The sequence below is a fragment of the Podarcis erhardii genome (assembly GCF_964252035.2).
Source record: "Podarcis erhardii genome assembly, chromosome: 1".
Taxonomy (NCBI): Eukaryota; Metazoa; Chordata; class Lepidosauria; order Squamata; family Lacertidae; genus Podarcis; species Podarcis erhardii.
The window spans coordinates 49,706,526-49,728,648 of record NC_138497.1 but is presented as its reverse complement, the minus strand read 5'-3'; the positions used below and the strand labels follow the sequence as shown (position 1 = coordinate 49,728,648).

General features: G+C 41.7%; 1 protein-coding gene across 21 annotated transcripts in view; it reads left to right on the top strand.

The window, feature by feature from the left end:
- The window catches only part of GPHN (gephyrin), a 246,328-nt gene that overhangs the window by 61,520 nt on the left and 162,685 nt on the right, over positions 1-22,123 (top strand). For all 21 annotated transcript variants that reach the window (XM_081855750.1, XM_081855731.1, XM_081855734.1 and 18 more), the window contains exon 3: positions 3,658-3,715. In XM_081855750.1, the coding sequence (XP_081711876.1) occupies positions 3,658-3,715 (58 nt within the window). The remainder of the gene's footprint in view (positions 1-3,657; positions 3,716-22,123) is intronic.

Sequence of the window (22,123 nt, the reverse complement as noted above, 5' to 3'; positions counted from 1 at the left end):
TAACTCTTGCTCCCTAACCCTGATTTGAAAAAAGAACATGCAAAACTGGAAAACCTCTAATATCCCAACTATCAGAGAATGGCAATCTAAGTTATTTGAGTATATAGAACTAGCAAGGATGACACAGAAGATCAGGCATCAGAAAAACATAAAATTTATTAATGATTGGAGCAAATTTATTACATACATAGAAACAAACTTAGGAAATATTAAAATTACAGTAGGTGTAACATAAAGCCTGAGAGGTATAGATAAAGGTTGTAAAAAGATACCGCAGGAAGATAATGTGGGGATATAGCTCAAACCGTGATGGAGGGAAGTCAATTAATGTTATGTTGTAAATTGATATGTGGGGGGGGGGTCTGGTTGTTGTTGTTGTTGCTGTGGTTGTTGTATGTTTACATGTTTTTGTTGATATGTTGTTGGTTTTGTTTTTTTATGTTATTTCTTGTTTGTTTGTTTTTTCCCTTTCTTTGAAAAAGAGCTTAATAAAAAGAAATTTTAAAAAAATGAAAAAAGAACATGGTTAGAGATAAGAAACGGCTAGTTTTTAGGAACAGCGAACCTGAAGCTTTATCAGATTACTTTCAGAAGCTGTAATCTTTATGCACTGATTGACTCCTTTGTAACTGGATTGCACAGTATTGGAAATCTTTCTCGCCTTAGATCAATACATATGGTGTCGGAGCATTGAAAAGGTGTTCCTGTAACAGAATTTGGGTCAGTGAAAGATTTAATTTGAGTGTGTGACAATTTTCTTAGACTGAGCCAATTTCTAGAAGCTTGTGTGTAGTGCCCACATATTGCATGTTTACTTTGAAAAGCACTAATGTTACACATGTTTCATGCAACAATCAGTATGTGTAGCTAACTTGCGAGAGTGACACTCAAAGTGACACACAAAACAAAGGTGTTAGCCCATAAAGAAGCTTGGTAACTATTTTGTGACTCCTGTTGGTCCTGATTTACTTTATTGTGGGTTTTGAGAATAAACTAACAAAGATGGGTCACAAGATTGAGAAAAAAATATGTTACCCAATTTTGGAGTTATTTTTTAAATTGAAGTTGGCTCTTGTATCAGTGATATAGAATGTCTAGTACATGAGGACTTACTTCCTGTAGGCTACTCTCCCCCCCCCCCCCCAAATTCCAGAACTCTTATTAACAGAAATTTGTTCAGAAGGTATGTAATTATATACTGGTGTATAAGTAATCTGCATTGTAAGAGGGATCTATAAGACACACCCATGTATAAGATGCCCCCTATTTTTGGGGACTCAAATTTAAGAAAATGGGGGAAGATGGCCCAGAGTATAAGACACCCCCTAATTTTTGACATTACTTTTAAAGGGGGAAAAAACTAGTCTTATACACGAAAATATGGCATTTCACATAGGGAGTTGCAACAAAATGTAACCACCACTGGTGGTATTCTGATATTTCCTGCTGGTGTGTTGGGAAGCGGGAATGACTGTTTCCAAGCCACTAGATGTTCTCATGTGGGCTTAACATTTTAATATAGTGCATGCACATAAAATCCAATATGTGTAGGGTCAGATTGTGGAATTGATTCCTAGATTTTATCTGGGCTATCAATTACACTGTGTAATACAGTTTATAGCAATTTCCTTAAGAACAAATCAAGACAGACTTCAGATCAATAAAAGCAGTGAAAAGCTTACCACCAGTGTATTCCTCTGCCAGAGGAGTTAATACACTGCAATGGTCTAAGGTTGAATGACTAGCTTTGAACCCAATCCGTTTTTCACCAGTGATGCTATTAGTCTCTATCCAAGATAAAAGCTTACATTTAAAAAAATCTGACATAAAGTTTCCCAATAACTGAAAGAAGGCTGATGTGATGGTAATTAGATGGATTAGTCCTAACACCTTCTTTTCAAATAGAAACTATAATTGCTTTGCTCCTAATGTCAGGGGTCTTTCCAGTTTTGTTAATAGAAGTAAAAGAACGGAGAGTAGAGGAGCCCACCATCTTGGATGAGATTCTGAAGAGATAAGGTAGTATAGAATATGGGTCAGAGGCTTTACCAGGTTTGAGCTGGGCAGTCAGATCAATAATATCACCAGAAGTTACAAATGCCACTCTGGAGGTGGTTGAAGAGGTGGTTGAAGAATTGACAGATTCTTGAAAAAATTCAGAAAAATAACTTCCCACTTGCATGGAAATAAACAAGTGGGAGTTTCAAAGTGATTTGTTAGTGCCCCCGTAGTAATTTACTACTCTTTTTTTCAAGGGCACATATTAGTAAATTCAATTTTTATCTCTGCAGCTCTTTTCTTCCGGTAATATCTAATATTAATGCAGATCAGGGGGGAAATTGCTGGCACCTAGCAGGAAAAGAACGTATAAGTATTCGTACTTGTTTTAACTGCTGGAATATTTTAGCTGTTGTAATGTGTTTTATGGGACGCGGGTGGCGCTGTGGCTAAAACCTCAGCGCCTAGGACTTGCCGATCACATGGTCGGCGGTTTGAATCCCCGCGGCGGGGTGCGCTCCCGTTGTTCGGTCCCAGCGCCTGCCAACCTAGCAGTTCGAAAGCACCCCCGGGTGCAAGTAGATAAATAGGGACCGCTTACCAGCGGGAAGGTAAACGGCGTTCCGTGTGCTGCGCTGGCTCGCCAGATGCAGCTTGTCACACTGGCCACGTGACCCGGAAGTGTCTGCGGACAGCGCTGGCTCCCGGCCTATAGAGTGAGATGAGCGCACAACCCTAGAATCTGGCAAGACTGGCCCGTACGGGCAGGGGTACCTTTACCTTTTAATGTGTTTTAATTGAAATATATGCTTCATTCTGTATTGAATTTTATTGGTTTGTGACCATAATAAGCTTTTTCTACTACTGTATAGACCTCTATATACCATACTTTTCTGTGTATAAGATGAGGTTTCCCCCCAATTCTTTAAGTTTAAAAACGTGGGTCGTCTTATACATTTGTTGTTTAGTGTTGTCCGATTCTTCATGACCCCATGGACCAGAGTACACCAGTCTTATACATGGAATATAGCAATGAAATCTATAAATTGATACGGTACTTGCCGCCATACATGCTCCGGCAGTTGCAGCTCCTCGCAGTAGCGAGCCGCGGGCCCTCCATAGTTCGTCCTACAGCTGGGAGGGAGGCTGAAGGCGGTGTGCATGCACACGAAAGCTTATACTCAGAACAAACTTAGTTGGTTTCTAAGGTGCTACTGGACAATTTTTTAAATTTTTTATTTATTTTGACTGCGTCAGACCAACACGGCTACCCACCTGAATCTAGGGATGACTTTGTAACCTTTAGAAGTACTTTACTGAAGTTTTGTTTTGTTAACATCTGATCCTTGCTCATGCAGAAGAGAAACTAGAGATGAGACATTTGTAATATGCAAATAAAAATCGCGAGCACATTTAAAACAAGAGCTTCTTTAAATCTCATGTATGCAAATGTCCACTATGTTAGCTAATGTACCAACTTCAGATGTTTTGTCTAACATGCCAGTGTGCACTGTTGCAGCAATGCATAAGCTTCTTGGGTATCTAAGCACAGTTTGCTCCTAGAAGTGAACCATAGACATGGGCTTATGTGGTTAGCATCAATTTGTTTATTCCATACTGTTACTGGATTTTGAGAATATTTTCTTTTCCAAATTTCAGGTTAGGCGGGACTGTATCTGCATACAAGATAGTGCCAGATGAAATAGACGAAATCAAGGTATCATTTTAATAACCATTTTTGTTCAGTGCTTTAATTTTTTTATGTATGCTGAAATGTACAATGATGATTTACTGATTTTAAATTAAATTACTTAATAATTAAATTCAAGTTTCTGGTCATTCAACAGCTACCACAACACCTGGAATAACATAATGGAAGTATTGCTTTTGTCTTTTCTATTCATTTGTTCAAGCTCCTTTTTACACAGAATGTTGATTAATTATTTTAGCTGCAATTCTGCAAAGTCAAAACCATTTGCATCAACCTGGGAAACAGCACAAAAGCTTTCCTGTCATACTCTATTTTTAGCTTGTGTATTAATTAATGCTACCGAGCATTTAGTTAGGCAATAGTTAAGCTCTGCTTTCTAGTCGAATCAGCAAAGTAAACTGACTATTTTTTTTAAGTATACCAAAATGATGTGGGGCATCTTAGACTAACAAGTTTCTTATGGCATATGTTTTTGAGGACTACAGTTTATACCATCAGGGTTTATCCTGATCTGAGTTTTTTAGGGGGTGGGGTGAGGTCAGGTTGACACTTCATTCATCTGCTAATATGGATTGTGGTTCACAATATGGAATGTGGTTCACATCATAACAACTTGTTAGTCTTTCAGGTGCCACAAGGCTCTTTTGGGGTTTTTTGATGCAACAGATCAACTCTCTGTAAATTTGATGATTTGGCTGATGGTTCAACATAAAAATGTTATTTAGAATATTTAAAGATTCATTCTTCTAAGTTATTCACAGAAAGCTGTGAGAAGATGTCTGTACACTAATGTCTGTACACTAATGCGCAAAGCATGGGAAATAAACAAGATGAGCTTGAGCTCTTGGTACAGCAAACTAAATATGACATAATAGGCATCACTGAAACCTGGTGGGATAAGTCCCACGACTGGAATGTAATAATGGAGGGATACAATCTATTTCAGAGAAACAGACCAGACAAGAAAGGAGGAAGAGTGGCGTTATATGTCAGGGATGTGTATACCTGTGAAGAGATCCAAGATTTAGAACCTCAAAGCCAAAGTGAGAGCATTTGGGTCAAAATTAAGGGAGAGAAGAATAACAGGGACCTCATTGTGGAAGTTTACTATAGATCCCCAAGCCAAACGGAGGACATAGATGATGCCTTCCTGGAACAGATGGCCAAGTATGCAAAAGGAAGGGAGATAGTAGTAATGGGGGACTTCAGTTACCCGGATATTTGTTGCATGTCAAACTCAGCCAAGAGCATAAGGTCAAACAGATTCCTCACTGGCCTTGCAGACAACTTCGTTGTCCAGAAAGTGGGAGAAGCAACAAGAGGAACAGCCATTTTAGATCTGGTCCTAACCAATGTTGATGACCTGGTTAGTGGGGTAGAAGTGGAAGGATCATTAGGCGTGAGTGATCATGCTCTTCTGAAGTTTACTATACAGCGGAAAGGAGCAGCCAAGCATATTAGGACTCAATTTCTTGACTTTAAGAAAGCCGACTTCATAAAACTTAGGGAAGTGCTGGGTGAGATCCCATGGACAGTAATACTAAAAGGAAAGGGAGTTCATGATGGCTGGGAGTTTGTTAAGAGGGAGATAGTAAAAGCACAACTTCAGGCAATAGCAATGAGACAGAAACATGGAAGGTGCCTAAAGAAGCCAGGGTGGCTATCTAAAGAACTTTTAACTGAGTTAAGATTAAAAAAGGATGTGTACAAAAAATGGGAAAGGGGGGAAACCACCAAAGAGGAATTCAAACAAATAGCCAGCACGTTGTTGCTATCAAAGGGTTAAAAGGTAGCAGAAACGCTCTAATCACTGAGCAGCTGGAGGTCATTAGGCTTCCAGGAACATGAGTTTTTATAAATAGTCAGTCTCCCATGTGTTTGTTCCCCTTTTTCCCCTTCTCCCCTTTTGGGCGTGTTTGCTGATATGTGTGGTTCTTCGCCGGGTTTTTTGTTTTTTGTAAATAAACCTTATTTTTGAGTTACAAACCGCTTGCTCCAAGACTCCTCTTTGAAAAGATACTGCCTCTCCTGCCCTTCTAAACCGCTGCGCGAAATGCTCTGCTGTAGTGGGACTTGTGACGATGGAAGCGCACTGGGCATTTACATTAAACTAATTAAAGTTTAATGGGACAGGTTATGGATGTTTGTACGTCAAGAAGGAGCTAAGGAGTGCAGTTCAGAGTGATTTATGCAAGGACTGGAGCGAAGTCAGAAGCGGTTGCCGACAACGAAAGCCTTCAAAGCAGCTTGAGTCCTGCAACGTGCCTAGAAAAGTTTTAAACAGGCACTGAGCAGTTTGTACTCGCTGGAAGACGTCTTATTCCACAAGGAGCCACCTCAGCAGCTGGGAGACGGTCTACAGGTGTGTGAGTATCGTTCCTAAGCCCCAGGGAGGATGGCAGAGTCCCAGGAAAGTTTTTCTGTCCCGTTTACGCGACTCAATGGGAAAAATTGGCAAGATTGGAAGACAAGAGAAAGAGGTTTGTCTTCAAAGGGGAGTTATGCTGTGTCTAAGAGTGTTGATGCTGAGTTTGAGCACACAGTAAATGCTTTTGCAGCTAGACACTGTTTTCGCTGTGGTTCCCCTTCCCATCTAATCAGGAATTGTCCACGTGAACCTGGTCAAGACAGCACCAAGGCCGTTACCCCTAGTTACCAGACAAGGAGTTCCAGGGGACGTCGAAGAAGAGGAGGAGGTCGTGGCTACTCCCACAGCACACAGCACATGGCTTCAGCAATGTCGTTGATGCAAGGGCGTGGCCAAGGCAGCAATCTACGCTGGTTGATCGACAGTGGTGCATCTCACCACCTGGTGGCGCCATCTAGTGTCCGTTTGCAGAACTGCAGACATTTGCAAATCCCTAAAGTTGTGACAATGGCAGATTCAACTAAACGTTCCTTAGAGACTGTAGGCACAGTGTTCTTGAATTGTTTGCAAACAGAAATTGATGCCTACGTGCTAAAGGGATTGAAGGGATGTATTTTGTCTGTGTCAGAACTTGATAGAGTTGGGTTTAAAACTGTGTTTGAAAATGGGGTTTGCACTATTTCAAAGAATAACGTATCTCTTTTGCAGGTGGAATGCAGAAATGGGTTATATTATTTTGAGACAAGTCCAGATGAAGTTGAACAGGTTCATGCTGGTTGTGTGAACTTGCCTACCCATAATTCTTGTGTTCATTTATGGCACCGCCGTCTGGGACATATTAATTTTCAGTATGTTAAAAGGCAACCTGAATTATCAGAAGGGTGCAAAATGAACAAATGTGCTAAGTATTTGGATTGTACTGCATGCAAAAGGGCGAAGGTTCATAGATGCAGCTATCCCAGTTCAGATAGGAAATCTGACAAAGTATTCCAACTTGTGCATATGGACCTATGTGGCCCAATGCCTGTTGCTAGCATGGGAGGTTCGAGGTATGCACTGTGTCTCTCGGATGACAAAACAAAAGTCACATGGTTTTTTCCTCTCAAAACCAAAGCAGATACTGCAGAAACAGTTAAAAATTGGGTTCATGCAGTAGAACTTGAATTCGGTACTAGAGTACTTGCTTTTCAGACAGACAGAGGGTCAGAATTTACCGGGTCTGTGTTGCAGAATTTCTTTAAGAAAAAGGGAATTAAGCATCGTCTGTCTACACCTTATTCCCCCCAAGAAGGAGGCGTGGCCGAACGTAAAAACAGGGTTCTGCAAGAGTTGGCAAACTCTATGTTGTTTGATGCTAAACTCCCTCAAAGTTACTGGGCGGAAGCCTGGCAGGCGGCTACTCATATTCTGAACCGAGTATATAATTCTGTAATTGGCACTACCCCTTATTTTGCTTTATATGGGAAGAAGCCCAAAATTAATTACTTTCGGGTGTTTGGATGTCAAGCCTATGTACTTATCCCAAAAGCGTTAAGGAAAAAGGGAGGTCCAAGGGCTAGGAAACTCATCTTTTGTGGGTACGAACCACACGCCAAATCTTGGAGATTCGTGAACCCAAATGGGGATACTACAAGAGTGGTCCTCAGTAGGAGTGCTGAATTTTGTGAGCAGTCTGGATGGACTCACTTACACGGTAACCCTGACATTTTGAGAGATGATTTAGGCATTCATGCTGAGAATGAAAGTCCAGAGAGTAATGAGCCAGAAGGGGATGGTGCACATGGTTCAGATGCAGATCCTGACCAGGAACAAGGTTCTTCTCCTAAGGTAGAAAAGCCAGAATCTAGGAGTGTTCCAACATCGCCAGTCAGTAGGCCTAGCAGACAGCAAAAGCGAAGCAGGTCACCTGCAACACCAAGCCCAAGGGAGGTATCTAAACGGAGGTCTTTATCCCTAGAGGCACATCCAGATATAAAGTCTGAGACAGATTCTGACAGCCAACGGTCAGAGGGGGCACAAGAGGAACAATTGCGCAGGTCAAACCGTGCCACAAAGGGCAAGCCGCCAGAGCGGTTTAAGGTGACAAGTGTATACGTAAATATGGCACAGTGTGAGCCAGATAGCTATATGGAAGTACAACAGCTTCCAAGCTCAGAAGCCGCAAAGTGGCAGGAAGCAATGGAAAAAGAGATGGCTTCAATGAAGTCTCTCGGTGTGTTTACAAGTACAGAGCTTCCGAAAGGGCAACAAGCTGTAGGTTGTCGATGGGTATATCGTTTAAAGCCCACAACTACTGAAGAGTTGCAATATAAAGCCCGACTAGTTGCAAAAGGGTTTTCGCAGCGCAAAGGTGTTCACTATTCTCAAATCTATGCCCCTACTTCAAGATCGGAGTCACTAAGAATGCTTTTAGCCTCTTCAGCTAAGAAGGGAAATAAGCTGTTTCATTTTGATGTCAATGTGGCTTATTTAAATGCAGACTTACAGGAGGAAGTCTATATGACACCACCACCGGGTTTTGAAGGAGACAAGCCAAACCAGGTCTGGCGCCTACACAAATCCATTTATGGGTTGAAACAGTCCGCCCGTAATTGGAATTCCTGCTTAAACGATGCTCTAGAGAGCATGGGGTTCAGAAAGAGCGCAGCAGATGCGTGTCTTTATCTAAAAGGCTCGGGATGTGAACAAGAAGCAGTCTTGATATTTGTTGACGATTTATTATACAGTGGAAAGGATGATAAACTTGCACAACAATTTGCCACAAAGCTTGGAGAAAGGTTTCAGATAAAATCACTAGGCAATGTATCTGTTTATCTAGGAGTTAAAATTCAGCAAGATGAAAATGGGAACTATTGGCTCAGCCAAGAAGCTAAGATCCAGCAGTTGCTGGAAAGGTTTAAAATGGACAACTGTGCTGGTGTTAAAACCCCAATGGAGTTAAGTTACACAAAGGATGCTCAAGTCGAGCAACAGGCAGAGTTCTGTAATCCCGGGGTTTACCAGTCAGCGATAGGCAGTCTACTCCACATTGCACAGTGGACTCGGCCTGATATAACATATGCTGTCAACATGCTGTGTAGACAAGCTGAAAAACCATCAATGCATGCTTGGCAAGGAGTAAAAAGAGTTTTAAGGTATCTCCAAACTACCAAAAGGTTTCGCTTAAAACTATCAGCAGAGGGCAGCACACAACTTGAATGTTGGGCCGACAGTAGTTGGGCAGATGCTGGACCAGATAGAAAATCAGTGTCAGGAATGGCGATAAAATTTGGAAATGCACTAATTGGTTGGAGATCAAGAAAGCAGTCACTTATAGCTTTAAGTTCAACTGAATCTGAGTTTAATGCATTATCAGATGTATGTAGAGAACTAGAATTTTATAAGCAACTGGTACAAGAATTGTTTGGAGAATGTTCCCTACCTATCAGAGTGTGGGAAGACAATCAACCTTGTATTAAACTAGCTAAATCAGGTCAATTCAAGGCACACACAAAACACTTGGATATCCGTTATCAAAATGTATGCCAAAGTGTAAAACAAGGTTTAATTGAACTAAAGTATTGCCCAAGCCAAGAAAATCTCGCAGACGGTTTTACGAAAGCTTTGAGTCTGCAATCTCATAAATGTTTCTGTTCAGGTTTAAATTTGAATTAAGGTTGGTACAGCTCAGTGTTACGAGCGAGAGGGGGTGTTGCTATCAAAGGGTTAAAAGGTAGCAGAAACGCTCTAATCACTGAGCAGCTGGAGGTCATTAGGCTTCCAGGAACATGAGTTTTTATAAATAGTCAGTCTCCCATGTGTTTGTTCCCCTTTTTCCCCTTCTCCCCTTTTGGGCGTGTTTGCTGATATGTGTGGTTCTTCGCCGGGTTTTTTGTTTTTTGTAAATAAACCTTATTTTTGAGTTACAAACCGCTTGCTCCAAGACTCCTCTTTGAAAAGATACTGCCTCTCCTGCCCTTCTAAACCGCTGCGCGAAATGCTCTGCTGTAGTGGGACTTGTGACGATGGAAGCGCACTGGGCATTTACATTAAACTAATTAAAGTTTAATGGGACACACGTGTAGACACAAAGTCAGAAAAGCTAAAGCACAGAATGAACTCAGGCTTGCTAGAGAGGTTAAAAGCAACAAAAAGGGCTTTTATGGGTATGTTCGTAGCAAAAGGAAGAACAAAGAAACAGTGGGGTCACTCAGAGGAGAAGATGGTGAAATGCAAACAGGGGACACAGAAAGGGCTGAACTCCTCAATGCCTTCTTTGCCTCATTCTTCTCCGATAAAGAAAACAATGCCCAACCTGAAGAATTTGGAGCAAATGATTCAGCAGAGGAAACACAGCCCAGAATAACTAAGGAGATAGTACAAGAATACTTGGCTAGTTTAGATGTATTCAAGTCTCCAGGGCCAGATGATCTGCATCCAAGAGTATTAAAAGAACTGGCAGATGTGATCTCAGAACCACTGGCAGTCATCTTTGAGAATTCCTGGAGAACAGGCGAAGTCCTGGCAGACTGGAGGAGGGCAAATGTTGTCCCTTTTTTCAAAAAGGGGAAAAGAGAGGACCCAAATAATTACCGCCCAGTCAGTCTGACATCAATACCAGGGAAGATTCTGGAGCAGATCATTAAGCAAACAGTCTGTGAGCACCTAGAAAGGAATGCTGTGATCACCAATAGTCAGCATGGATTTCTGAAAAATAAGTCATGTCAGACTAACCTGATCTCGATTTTTGACAGAATTACAAGCCTGGTAGATGAAGGGAACGCAGTGGATGTAGCCTACCTTGATTTCAGCAAGGCAATTGACAAGGTGCCCCATGATATTCTTGTAAAGAAGCTGGTAAAATGCAGACTTGACTATGCTACCACTCAGTGGATTTGTACCCGGCTGACTGACCAAACCCAAAGGGTGCTCATCAATGGTTCCTCTTCATCCTGGAGAAGAGTGACTAGTGGGGTGCCACAGGGTTCTGTCTTGGGCCTGGTCTTATTCAACATCTTTATCAACGACTTGGATGATGGACTCAAGGGCATCCTGATCAAATTTGCAGAAGACACCATACTGGGAGGGGTGGCTAACACCCCAGAGGACAGGATCACACTTCAAAACGACCTTGACAGATTAGAGAACTGGGCCAAAACAAACAAGATGAATTTTAACAGGGAGAAATGTAAAGTATTGCACTTGGGCAAAAGAAATGAGAGGCACAAATACAAGATGGGTGACACCTGGCTTGAGAGCAGTACATGTGAAAAGGATCTAGGAGTCTTGGTTGACCACAAACTTGACATGAGCCAACAGTGTGACGCGGCAGCTAAAAAAGCCAATGCAATTCTGGGCTGCATCAATAGGAGTATAGCATCTAGATCAAGGGAAGTAATAGTGCCACTGTATTCTGCTCTGGTCAGACCTCACCTGGAGTACTGTGTCCAGTTCTGGGCACCACAGTTCAAGAAGGACACTGACAAACTGGAACGTGTCCAGAGGAGGGCAACCAAAATGGTCAAAGGCCTGGAAACGATGCCTTATGAGGAACGGCTAAGGGAGCTGGGCATGTTTAGCCTGGAGAAGAGGAGGTTAAGGGGTGATATGATAGCCATGTTCAAATATATAAAAGGATGTCACATAGAGGAGGGAGAAAGGTTGTTTTCTGCTTCTCCAGAGAAGCGGACACGGAGCAATGGTTCCAAACTACAAGAAAGAAGATTCCACCTAACATTAGGAAGAACTTCCTGACAGTAAGAGCTGTTCGACAGTGGAATTTGCTGCCAAGGAGTGTGGTGGAGTCTCCTTTGGAGTTCTTTAAGCAGAGGCTTGACAACCATATGCCAGGAGTGCTCTGATGGTGTTTCCTGCTTGGCAGGGGGTTGGACTCGATGGCCCTTGTGGTCTTTTCCAACTCTATGATTCTATGATTCTAAGATTGTAGTCTAAAAATCTTATTTTTTAAAGGATTGCTTTAAATGTAGCAAAATAGTCCTTGGTAAAAAGTGAGAAGGGATTACTCCATTTATTCCCAAATCTCACAGAGCTACAGTTGCTGGGAATTTGTCTACAACTGTTGCTTTCAGCTTGAAATAGCTGGCCCAGACACAGAGGGCATAATTTCTGCTCTACCTTTCAGATAAGAGATGCTCTTGTTTCCTAAGGCAATTTGGAAATATTAATATGCAGCATTCCTCAAAAGAAACAGAATATGCAGACAGACAGTGGGGCAATTTGCCAGATTCTTATAAAAGAAGCATTTACTCTGCTTGGCTACCACCCTAGGATTATTACCTCACCAGCAGCCTAGGTTTATTATTGTCAATTTATCTTCATTATCAAAGAAAGTTTCATATGAACTTTCTTCTGCAGAGGCAAGACTATCCTAGCAGCTTTAGTAGAATCCATTACAATCCTATGCTAAGATGTGATGTTCATATTTGTTTCCAATATTTTAACCTCTAGTTTAAGAATTGCTTTGGGATTATGATGAAACCTATTATTACTACACAGAATTATGCAGTTATTCCATTCCATCCCCTCAGTGTTAGTTCTCTGAAGCAACTAGTAGGAGAAGTGGAAGGAATTGGCGTTATTTTTTCTTGTATGAGTTCAATTTTAAAAGACGCATGCAAGTCATGACAAATCCACACAATTTTAAAGGCAGCTAAGAAAGATATATCTATGTTATAAAACAGTTATGTAGAAAACCTCTTCGTGCATCCTAACATGTTGTGTAGACCAAAGGGGGATAATGTTCCGGAAGGCCTGTGAACTTCATCTTGGTAATCAAGATAAACTTGGGATTATTGGTAGTTGCTGCAAGAATGAGCTCATATGTGTTTATACACTTACGTTGATATGCAAATTGGCTTGCTTTGATGCTATGCTGATCTGTGGGCTTGGGAAGTTTGGTTATTGTCCTAGAGATGGGGGCTATCCATAAGACTTGGAGGCTTACCACATATGTCTTCATCAGCAGGTGAACCAATTGGAGGTTCTGGCCAAACTGACATATACTGGTTTTTGTATAAGTAATGCACAAATGCTTTCCTGGGTGTAGGCCGTTTTGGTGTCTGTCCCAAGTCTGTAAAAACAGAAAGGCTCTGTAGGCTGTGTTGCAAGTCTATGGCTTCTAATAAAGCATTAGAACTCATCACTCTGGCATTTTGGACATCTTTCTTTGGTATCCCTGCATCAAACCACTTCCACAGGCCTGTGGATCAGGGCACATGTGTGCCTCATCCTTCAGTGAGTCCATGCTTACGAAAAATGGAATCTACTCCTAAGGAATTTTCTAATTTCTAATTAGTATTTTTAGAAACTGAGGGTCAAACCAGATGTTTACATGTTTATTGAACAACTACTTGTCTATCAACCTGTAAAGCAAGGATAGGGGTAAGTAAGCAGATGAGAGAGAAGTGTGAAACTTACTTCCATATTGTACTTAAACTCTCCCTGCTTAACTGCTTTAAGCTGTTTTCCCCCAGTCTAGTTCTGATTCTGTAGATGAGTTAGGCTGGGGGAAACTAACTTGTTCTGCTCCTTTCCCCCCTGCATTCATTTTGATATAAAAAGTAGACCCTGCCTCCATTTTATATGTATATGAACAACTACATGTTTGATAAATGCAAGCACATGAGTTTTTGTCCCCCCTGGAGGAAGCTGGTTATACTGGAGTTGCAAGAAAAGGATTGTGTGACTTGAGACAGCTACAGTTTGTGGAGGGAAAGAGCCAGGGAAGGTGGTTGTTTTAACTGCTTAGTTTACCATTTGCTTTTGATGATGGAAAATTCATCTAGGCAAGTGAAACAAAATTAGGGAAGAGTGGCACTCTCTGTTTTCACCCGCTAGATCAATTGAAAAACCTGTGCTTCAACACAGAATTTTTTTCCCCCAGCCTCTAATGTGCAAATAAAAAAAAATCAATTTATGATAAGACTATCTGTTCAGATCTCTGGAAAGCCAGCTCTGTAACAATAAAAATATTCCTACTGAAGCCTATCAGCACATCTGGTCTATTTATTGATTTGATTTATTTATTAAATTTGTATACTGCGTGATAACTGAAGATCACAGGGCAGTGCACAGCAAAAAAATACAACATGAGAACTCAAAATACATAATGAAAAAACAACAACCATTAATCCCCCTCCCACAAACACTTTTAAAAGCCTATAGAAAGTTAGATCAGCCAAACGTCTGCTTATAGAGAAACGTTTTCACCTGGCACCTAAAGACATTTAATGAAGGTGCCAGGCAAACCTCTTTGGGAAGAGAATTCCACAAATGGGGAGTCACTGCAGAAAAGGCCTGCTCTTATGTTGCCACTCTCCAGACTTCTCACACAAAGAAGGACCTCAGATGATGATCACAGGGTCCGGGGCAGTTCATAGGGGGAGAGGCAGTCATTGAGATATTGCTGCCTGAGCCATTTAAGCACTTTGGATTGGGCCTGCAGTACAGCTAGAGTAGCTAATTCTCATTATAATCTGTTACACCTGATAAGGCTGGGGCTCAAGATTATGTATCTATTTTGTATTATGTGCTTATTTGGGCAGCAAATAACTTGAATCTTGGAACTCCTGTAGAGCAGGACTGTAGCTGTAAATAATTTGGAGTCCTTTGAGAAAATGAAAATTCATATTAAACCATGTTTTAAGTCTTAACTATTTCTTATTGGACTGTGTGCCAGAAATGAGACAATGACTTGATTAAATATTTCATCCATTTAAGCTGCTGAACTCTTGTGTTTTGCATTGGAGTCATTTTATCCCAACTGTAGTTTAAACAGCTTTTTGTTGTTGTTGGTATCAAAGGTGTCCTTTACTTTAAACAATTTAAAAATGCAAAGCTACATGAACTGCTTGGCAGCGGAATGACTGCACTTTAAAAATGAGGCTGTCACAGAGTAACATTTACAGAGCAACTCCCTTATGAGGAATAATAATAATAATAATAATAATAATAATAATAATAATAATCCCGCCCTCCCTGGCTAAAGCTGGGCTCAGAGCGGCTAACAACAAGTAAAAATAGCAAAGTGTACATAAAATTGCACAGTCAATTAATTAAAATACATTCTAGAATCAATTCAGCATCAAATTAATGGCAACCATCAGGTTAGAGTTCTATGAAGATTACAGAAGGAGAAAGGGGGTCAAACTGTGCCTTGGCCAAAGCCCTGGCGGAACAGCACCGTGTTGCAGGCCCTGTGGAAAGATGTCAAGTCCCGCAGTGCCCTAGTCTCTTGTGACAGAGCGTTCCACCAGATTGGGGCCACAGCCGAAAAAGCCCTGGCTCTGATCGAGGCCAGTCTAACCTCCCTGTGGCCCAGGATCTCCAATTTTTTTTATTTATTACCGTATGGTCCTCCGTGGGACATACCAGGAGAGGTGGTCCTGTAGGTACGAGGGTCCTAGGACATATTGGTCTTTAAAGGTTAAAACCAGCACCTTAAACCTGATCCTGTACTCCACTGGGAGCCAGTGCAGCTGGTATAGCACCGGGCAAATGTGATCCCGCAGTGAGGAGCCCGTAAGGGGTCTCGTTGTGGCATTCTGCACCCGCTGGAGTTTCTGGGTCAGTCTCAAGGGCAGCCCCACGTAGAGTGAGTTAGAATAATCAAGTCTGGAGGTGACCATCGCGTGGATCACAGTGGATAGGTCAGGGCGAGAGAGGTAAGGAGCCAACTGCTTAGCTTGGCGGAGATGAAAAAATGCCGCCTTTGTTATAGCTGTGACTTGTGCCTCCATAGAAAGGGAGGTATTGAAGATTACACCCAAACTCTTAACGGATGGCGCTGGCACTAATTGCACCTCCACAAGAGATGGGAGTCTGTTCACATTGGCCGGGGATATCCGGTCGAAGTGGTCCAATACTGGACCCGAGGACAGTTGAGGGGCCTCCAGTTCCGTTATTGTATCCAAATTGGCAGGGAGGTCATGGCGGAGCAACCAGGCCTTCTCTGCAAAAAAGCTTGCAAATGCCTCACAGCTATTTGTCAAATTGGTATTTAAATTTGGCTGTCCCTCCAGGGACGTTAAAGACCTAATTATACTAAAAAGTTGTGCCAGGCGAGAGCTAGCAGATGCAATGGAGGCTGAGAAGTAAGACTTCTTAAGGGTTATGAAATTTGGGGCTTTTTAGTTTAGAGTAAAGGCAAGTAAAGGGCATTCTAGAAGTGTAGAAAATGATGCATGATATAGAAAAAAAATGAATAGAGAGGTTTTTCTCCCTCTCATAATACTGGAACTCAGAGCCATCCAATGATACTGAATGTTGAAATTTTCAGGACAGAGAAAAGAAAAAGCTTATTCACACAACTCATAGTTATACTATGGAATTCATTCCCATACGAGGTAGTGATGGCCATCAACTTGAACATCTGATTGCTTCACTTCAAAAAGGATTTCAAGTTGGAAAAGATTCAGAAAATGGCAACCAAAATAATAAAGGCAACTCCCCTGTGGTTGCAGCATTTGGGGCTTTTTTGTTTAAAGGCCAAAAAGAGGTGATATAGTAGAAGTATATAAAATTATGCATGGTATGGAGAAAATGGATAGAGAAAAGTTTTTCTCTCTTTCCCATAACATTAGAACGTGTTCTAAACAGATTTAATATATGTATATACTTTTGATTCTATCAAGGTTTACTAGTATTTTAATTACTGAGTTTTTGTGTTTTACCACTTCTTTCCTTTATCTATAAGTTGCCTTGAGTCCCATCAGGGAAAAGTGTGGTAAGAATGATGATGATGATGATGATGATGATGATGATGCTAGTGAGGAGATTTCACCCCTCCCATATCCAAGAATCTCCTGACGAGTCTGCTGATTCTCCAGAGAGGAGGAGCAGTGTTTTGCTTTCTACTTATTCAGCTCCAGCACCAAGTCAGTCAGTCAGTGTGTCGGAGAGAGAGAGAGACTGAGTGTTAGAGATCGTGTGTAGAGATAAGGTTGCTGCTAAGAGCAGCTGCAGACACTCAGTGCAGCATTCATTTATGCTTAGACCTATTTAGCTCTGTATATAGTTTTGTATTATAGTTGTAGTTATAGAATAAAAGAAGATATTCTACAGAGCTGCTCTCCGAGTCGTTTATACACTGCCAGACTCTGCTATACTCTGCTGTGCGACGACTGTATTGTGGAAGTGAATCCGGTGCTCACAACTCTAAGCTGTGAGTCCATAGCACCTTGACCTGGTGGTCTCTGGAAGTGCTACCCAGCTCGCCTAGCCCAGTCGGGGTTGAAGTGCATGAGTCCAGTTGGTGACACTGGCTCCAGGGCGATGCTGACATCGGTTATGGGCCCAGTTGTCTGACCAGTCGTTGTTCCAGTCATCCCAGTCATCCCAGTCGCCAGAGGTTTCTGTTGCTGATCGCTGGACGGCGGAACGGAGGCTGCATGCTGGACTGATTTGTGGTGCCTAGAAGCAGAGCTGTTTTGGAGCAGAGTGTTCAAGCTGCCGCTGTTGCTGCTGCTTGATTTATGGAGGTATGTTGCTGACTGCCAAAGAAAGAAGATAGCATCCCTGTTTGCCTGTTAATTGCGCTCTGAGTGGGAGAGAGAGTGGCTGAAGGATCCAAGGCTTTATCTGTGTTGCACGAGGGAAGTGTCTTGCTCTAAGTAATAGCAGACATGGCCTGTGTACATTCTGGCCAGATGGCTCTGTCCTTTCCTCTCCTCACGCCTGAAACCTACGCAGTTTGGCAAGTCAAGATGAAAGCGCTTTTACAGAGGGAAAAGCTATTTCACACGATAGGAGATGACCCTCCAGATAAGGATGATGATGATTGGGCTGAGTGGCATGCTGCAGATATGAAAGCCCGGGGGACAATTGTTTTGAGTGTTTCAGACCACTTGCTGGTGAACTTAGAGGGTCAAGAGACTGCACGAGCTGTTTGGCATAAGTTGAGAGGTATGCATCTGAGACAAAATGCTGGTTCCAGTGTGATTTTCTTCAAGAAGCTGTGCAGGCTGCAGTTGGAGAAAGGTGGTGATTTGCCTAGCCATCTATCTCAGTTAAAGCGTCTCAGACAGGACCTTGTTCAGCGAGACCTGGCTATTTCAGAGGCTGTGTTTGCAATGCTGATGATAAATAGCCTAGACGATTCTTACGATGGAGTAGCTGCCCAGATTTCTACAATGCCTGCTGACCGGCTAACAGAAGATTATGTGTCTAGCGTGCTCTTGAATGAGTGGGATTGCAGACAGGCTGTTAGAGAAAGCCGGGACTGTGCTGTTAAAAATGTGCTTGAAAATGTGCCTGAGTCTTCAGCAGGGGAAAGTGAAAGTGAAACTGCTGCTGTTAAAGCACTAAAGTTGAGGCGGTGCTTTTCGTGTGGAGCACAAGGCCATTTGAGTTTTCAGTGCTGCAAGAAATCTTCAAAGAAGAAGGGAAACTTCAGAGGCAGAGGGGGAGGAGGATGAAATCCCCAAGCACCTGCTACTTCAAAGGCCTTGATCTCTCGCTGCTCCAATCAACGTGGGCGGAGTTTCTTTGTGATCGACTCTGGCTGTACCAACCACGTGGCCAAAGATAAGGATCTCTTTGTTCAGCTTGAGAAGCAAGAGAAAGAAATTCATCAAGCAGATGGGACTGTTCTCATGAGTTTGGCTAAGGGAACTGTGTTCTTAAAGAGCCTGAATGCAACAATTAAGAATGTCCTGTATGCACCTGATATTCAGGACAATTTGTTGAGTGTTTCCCAGCTTGATCGTCAGGGGTTTAAGGTGGTGTTTGCTAAATCTCGTTGTGAAATTCGTCGAGATGGCAAGCTCATTCTATATGCAAAATGTGTTAATGGTTTGTACCAATTGCCTTTTGTTTCAGGTACAGGTACTGCTGAAGCAACTGAGAAAAAGTGTTGCAATTTGTCTATTGATAAGAATGAGAAGATGCATGACCAATGTATTCACTATTACCACTGTGTTTATGGTCATTTGAATTTCCAGGCTGATATGGTTCAGGGTATGAAGTTGATATGGTTCAGGGTATGAAGTTGAAAGAATGTCCCTACCACGTGAAATGTGTTTCTTGTGCTGAGAGTAAGGCAAGGCAAGCTCCCAAAGGTACAGAGTCTGGGAGAGAGGCCAAGAAACCATACGAAGTCATTCATGCAGATTTAGTGGGGCCTCTAGCGCTCTCTAGAGGCAATTCAAGGTTTTTCATGGTTTTGATAGACTCCTATTCGAGGTATGTTTGGGTCTATATGTTGCAGAAAAAGTCTGAAGCCTTTACTAAGTTTTGTCAGTTTTGTAAATGGCTCAGGAATGTACATAATGAGAATGTACGTTGTATTTTCACAGACAGGGGTGGAGAGTTTTGTTCAGAAGAGTTTGAGGCTTTTCTTTCTGAACAGGGCATTGAGCATAGGACGGCCACGCCCAGATCACCCTGGCAGAATGGTTTATGTGAGAGAATAAACCAGACCCTGCAGCAAGGAATCAGAACACTATTACATGATTCGGGGCTGCCCAATCCTTTTTGGGCTGAAGCTCTTTCGTTTTTCTGTCACGTGTATAACAGGAGGTACCAGTCCGCAGTAAATTGCACCCCGTATGAGATGCTTCACGGAAGGAAGCCATGTGTGAAGCACTTTAAAATTTTTGGGTCGGAGGTTTGGGTGCACACCTCGCAGGGTGACAAACTGAGCAAGCATGGAGAACATGGTGTTTTCCTAGGATATGAGAAAGGGTCTTAGCGTGTCCTGATCACAGACACGAAAACCATAAGGCTGACCAGGAGTATTGACAACAATCCACAATGGGACAGAGTTGGCATTTTTCAGTGCCATCCCATTTGTGATGATGATGCAAAAGGGGCAAAGACAGTTAAGAGGGAGGCAAGTTCTGATGTGATTGATAATCCTGATGCCAATGTAGATCCAGATGACGGCACAGATTATCAGAGCCCAAAAGCCTCAGGTGAGTCTGACGCTGATTCAGACTTAGCAGTTTCATATACTTTAGCTCCCCATTCTCCCAGAGAGGAGGAAGCACCAGAACAAGAGGATCAAAGAGTTTTGCGCAGATCCGAGAGAACAACCAAGGGTGTACCACCGAAAAGGTTTTCTGAAGAGTTCGCCAAGACTGCGGTCTTATGCAACTCTGGTGGGGTTTTTAAACCTAGCATGACCGGAAGAAGATTGGAAGAAATTTAAAGACTATTTACAGAAATAATGCAAAATTAATGAATATTAGAATGATGTTGGACAGAAATTAAGTGGTTTCCAGCTGCAATGCTTAAGAGATATGAAAAATAAGTTTAGAAATAAGTAAAAACTAATGGGGAGAATTTGCGGAATTAACAATTTGAAATGGAATACAAGAAAGGGAGGTATGAGGAGGTCTGGAAAATAAGAGAAAATAAGTAATGGAAATTTTATGTGTTTTTCTTTTATTTGTTTTTGTATTCTTGTATTTTTGTTGTTGTTTTTTTTCTTTTTGTTTTACAATGTATTATTTTTGAAAACTTCAATAAATATCTTATAAAAAAATTAATAAACCTAGCATGAAGTGTGCTGAGAGTAGTTGCACAAAACGCTTCATTTATTTCCTTACCTGACATTTGAAGGATCAGGATTGAAGGAGCAAACATGTGTTTGAGTACTGAAAGTGGTCTGTTCAAATCTGCCTAGTTAGAAATGTCAATTTGTATTTGAAAAGGAAGAAATGTGTGTGAAGATTTTTCTAGAAGCTGCTTATTCATTTGTGTAATCACAATGTGTATTTTGTGTAAACTGCAGATTGAGATTTATGTTTTAACTCTTTCCTAATGGACACAGAGTGGTTGCAGTAACTGTTAAATGGTATTATTAAAGTGTCTTAGATAAAGGGGGAGAGAGATACCTACAGATATGTAAACCAAGGTTGTAAGCAGAGAACAACTTTTGGAGTGTGTGTGTAAATTGCAGTTATATTAAAGATTCTTGAAATGGTCGGATGAAATGGGGGAGGATGAGGAGATTTCACCCCTCCCATATCCAAGAATCTCCTGACGAGTCTGCTGATTCTCCAGAGAGGCTGAGTGTTAGAGATCGTGTGTAGAGATAAGGTTGCTGCTAAGAGTCCAGTTGGTGACACTGGCTCCAGGGCGATGCTGACAGATAGAACTTGTGGGCATCCAGTGAAACTGAATGTTGAAGCTGAAAGATTCAGAACAGACAAAACAAAGTGCTTCTTAACACATCACATATGGGATTCATTCCCACAAGAGGTACTGCTGGCCACCAACTTGGATGGTTTTAGTAGAGGATTAGACAAATTCATGGAGGATAAGGCTGTTGATGGCTAATAGTCATGCGGGCTCTTTTCTACTCATTTCAGAATACATCTAAAACATTACAATCCGGACAGATTTGAAATTGGAAGCAATGGACTTCAGTGACAAAACTATATAAATGCCTATCTGCTATCATCACCATTGGCTTAGTGCTTGGGGAAACACTGTTTATTTTGTTTTCCCCATATTCCTCCATTCCTCTTGTGCCTTTTTTCTTTATAAACCCCAAATTATATCCTCTACCCTGCTGCTGTTTTTTGGCATTCTCGTGAAATCTCTTGTGGATGTGTGTGCATACATTTCTGAAATTAGCAACAATACCCATGGTATGAATTTAAAAACAAAGTACTCTTGACACCTCAGAGAGTAGTTGATTTCATCTCAGCATGATCTTTATAAATTTCTTCAGCAGTTATGTTCAATGGTAGCTATAAAGGTTTTCTTTTTGCCTTTGCTCTTGTTAATTTCATGCAGGTGTAAATAAATGCTGCTGCTACTGCCTTTTCTATCACTAACAAAAACATCATTTTCTCAATATATTTTTTCTTGATTAAATCAAGATACACTTTTGTCCATCCAAATCTGCAGCTGCTTCTGTCTGTATCCAGACTCACCTCATTTTGTTTAATCTAGCAGTAGCCTTTCAAATCTGTTTGTAAAGTATTGCTGGGTTTGAAAACTGCTGAGCCTCAAAGCTCCAGACTGAAGTCATGTTGTTTAACCAGATATGGGAGATGCCATCCAGTTGTTGCTGAACTACAACACACACATCACCCCTG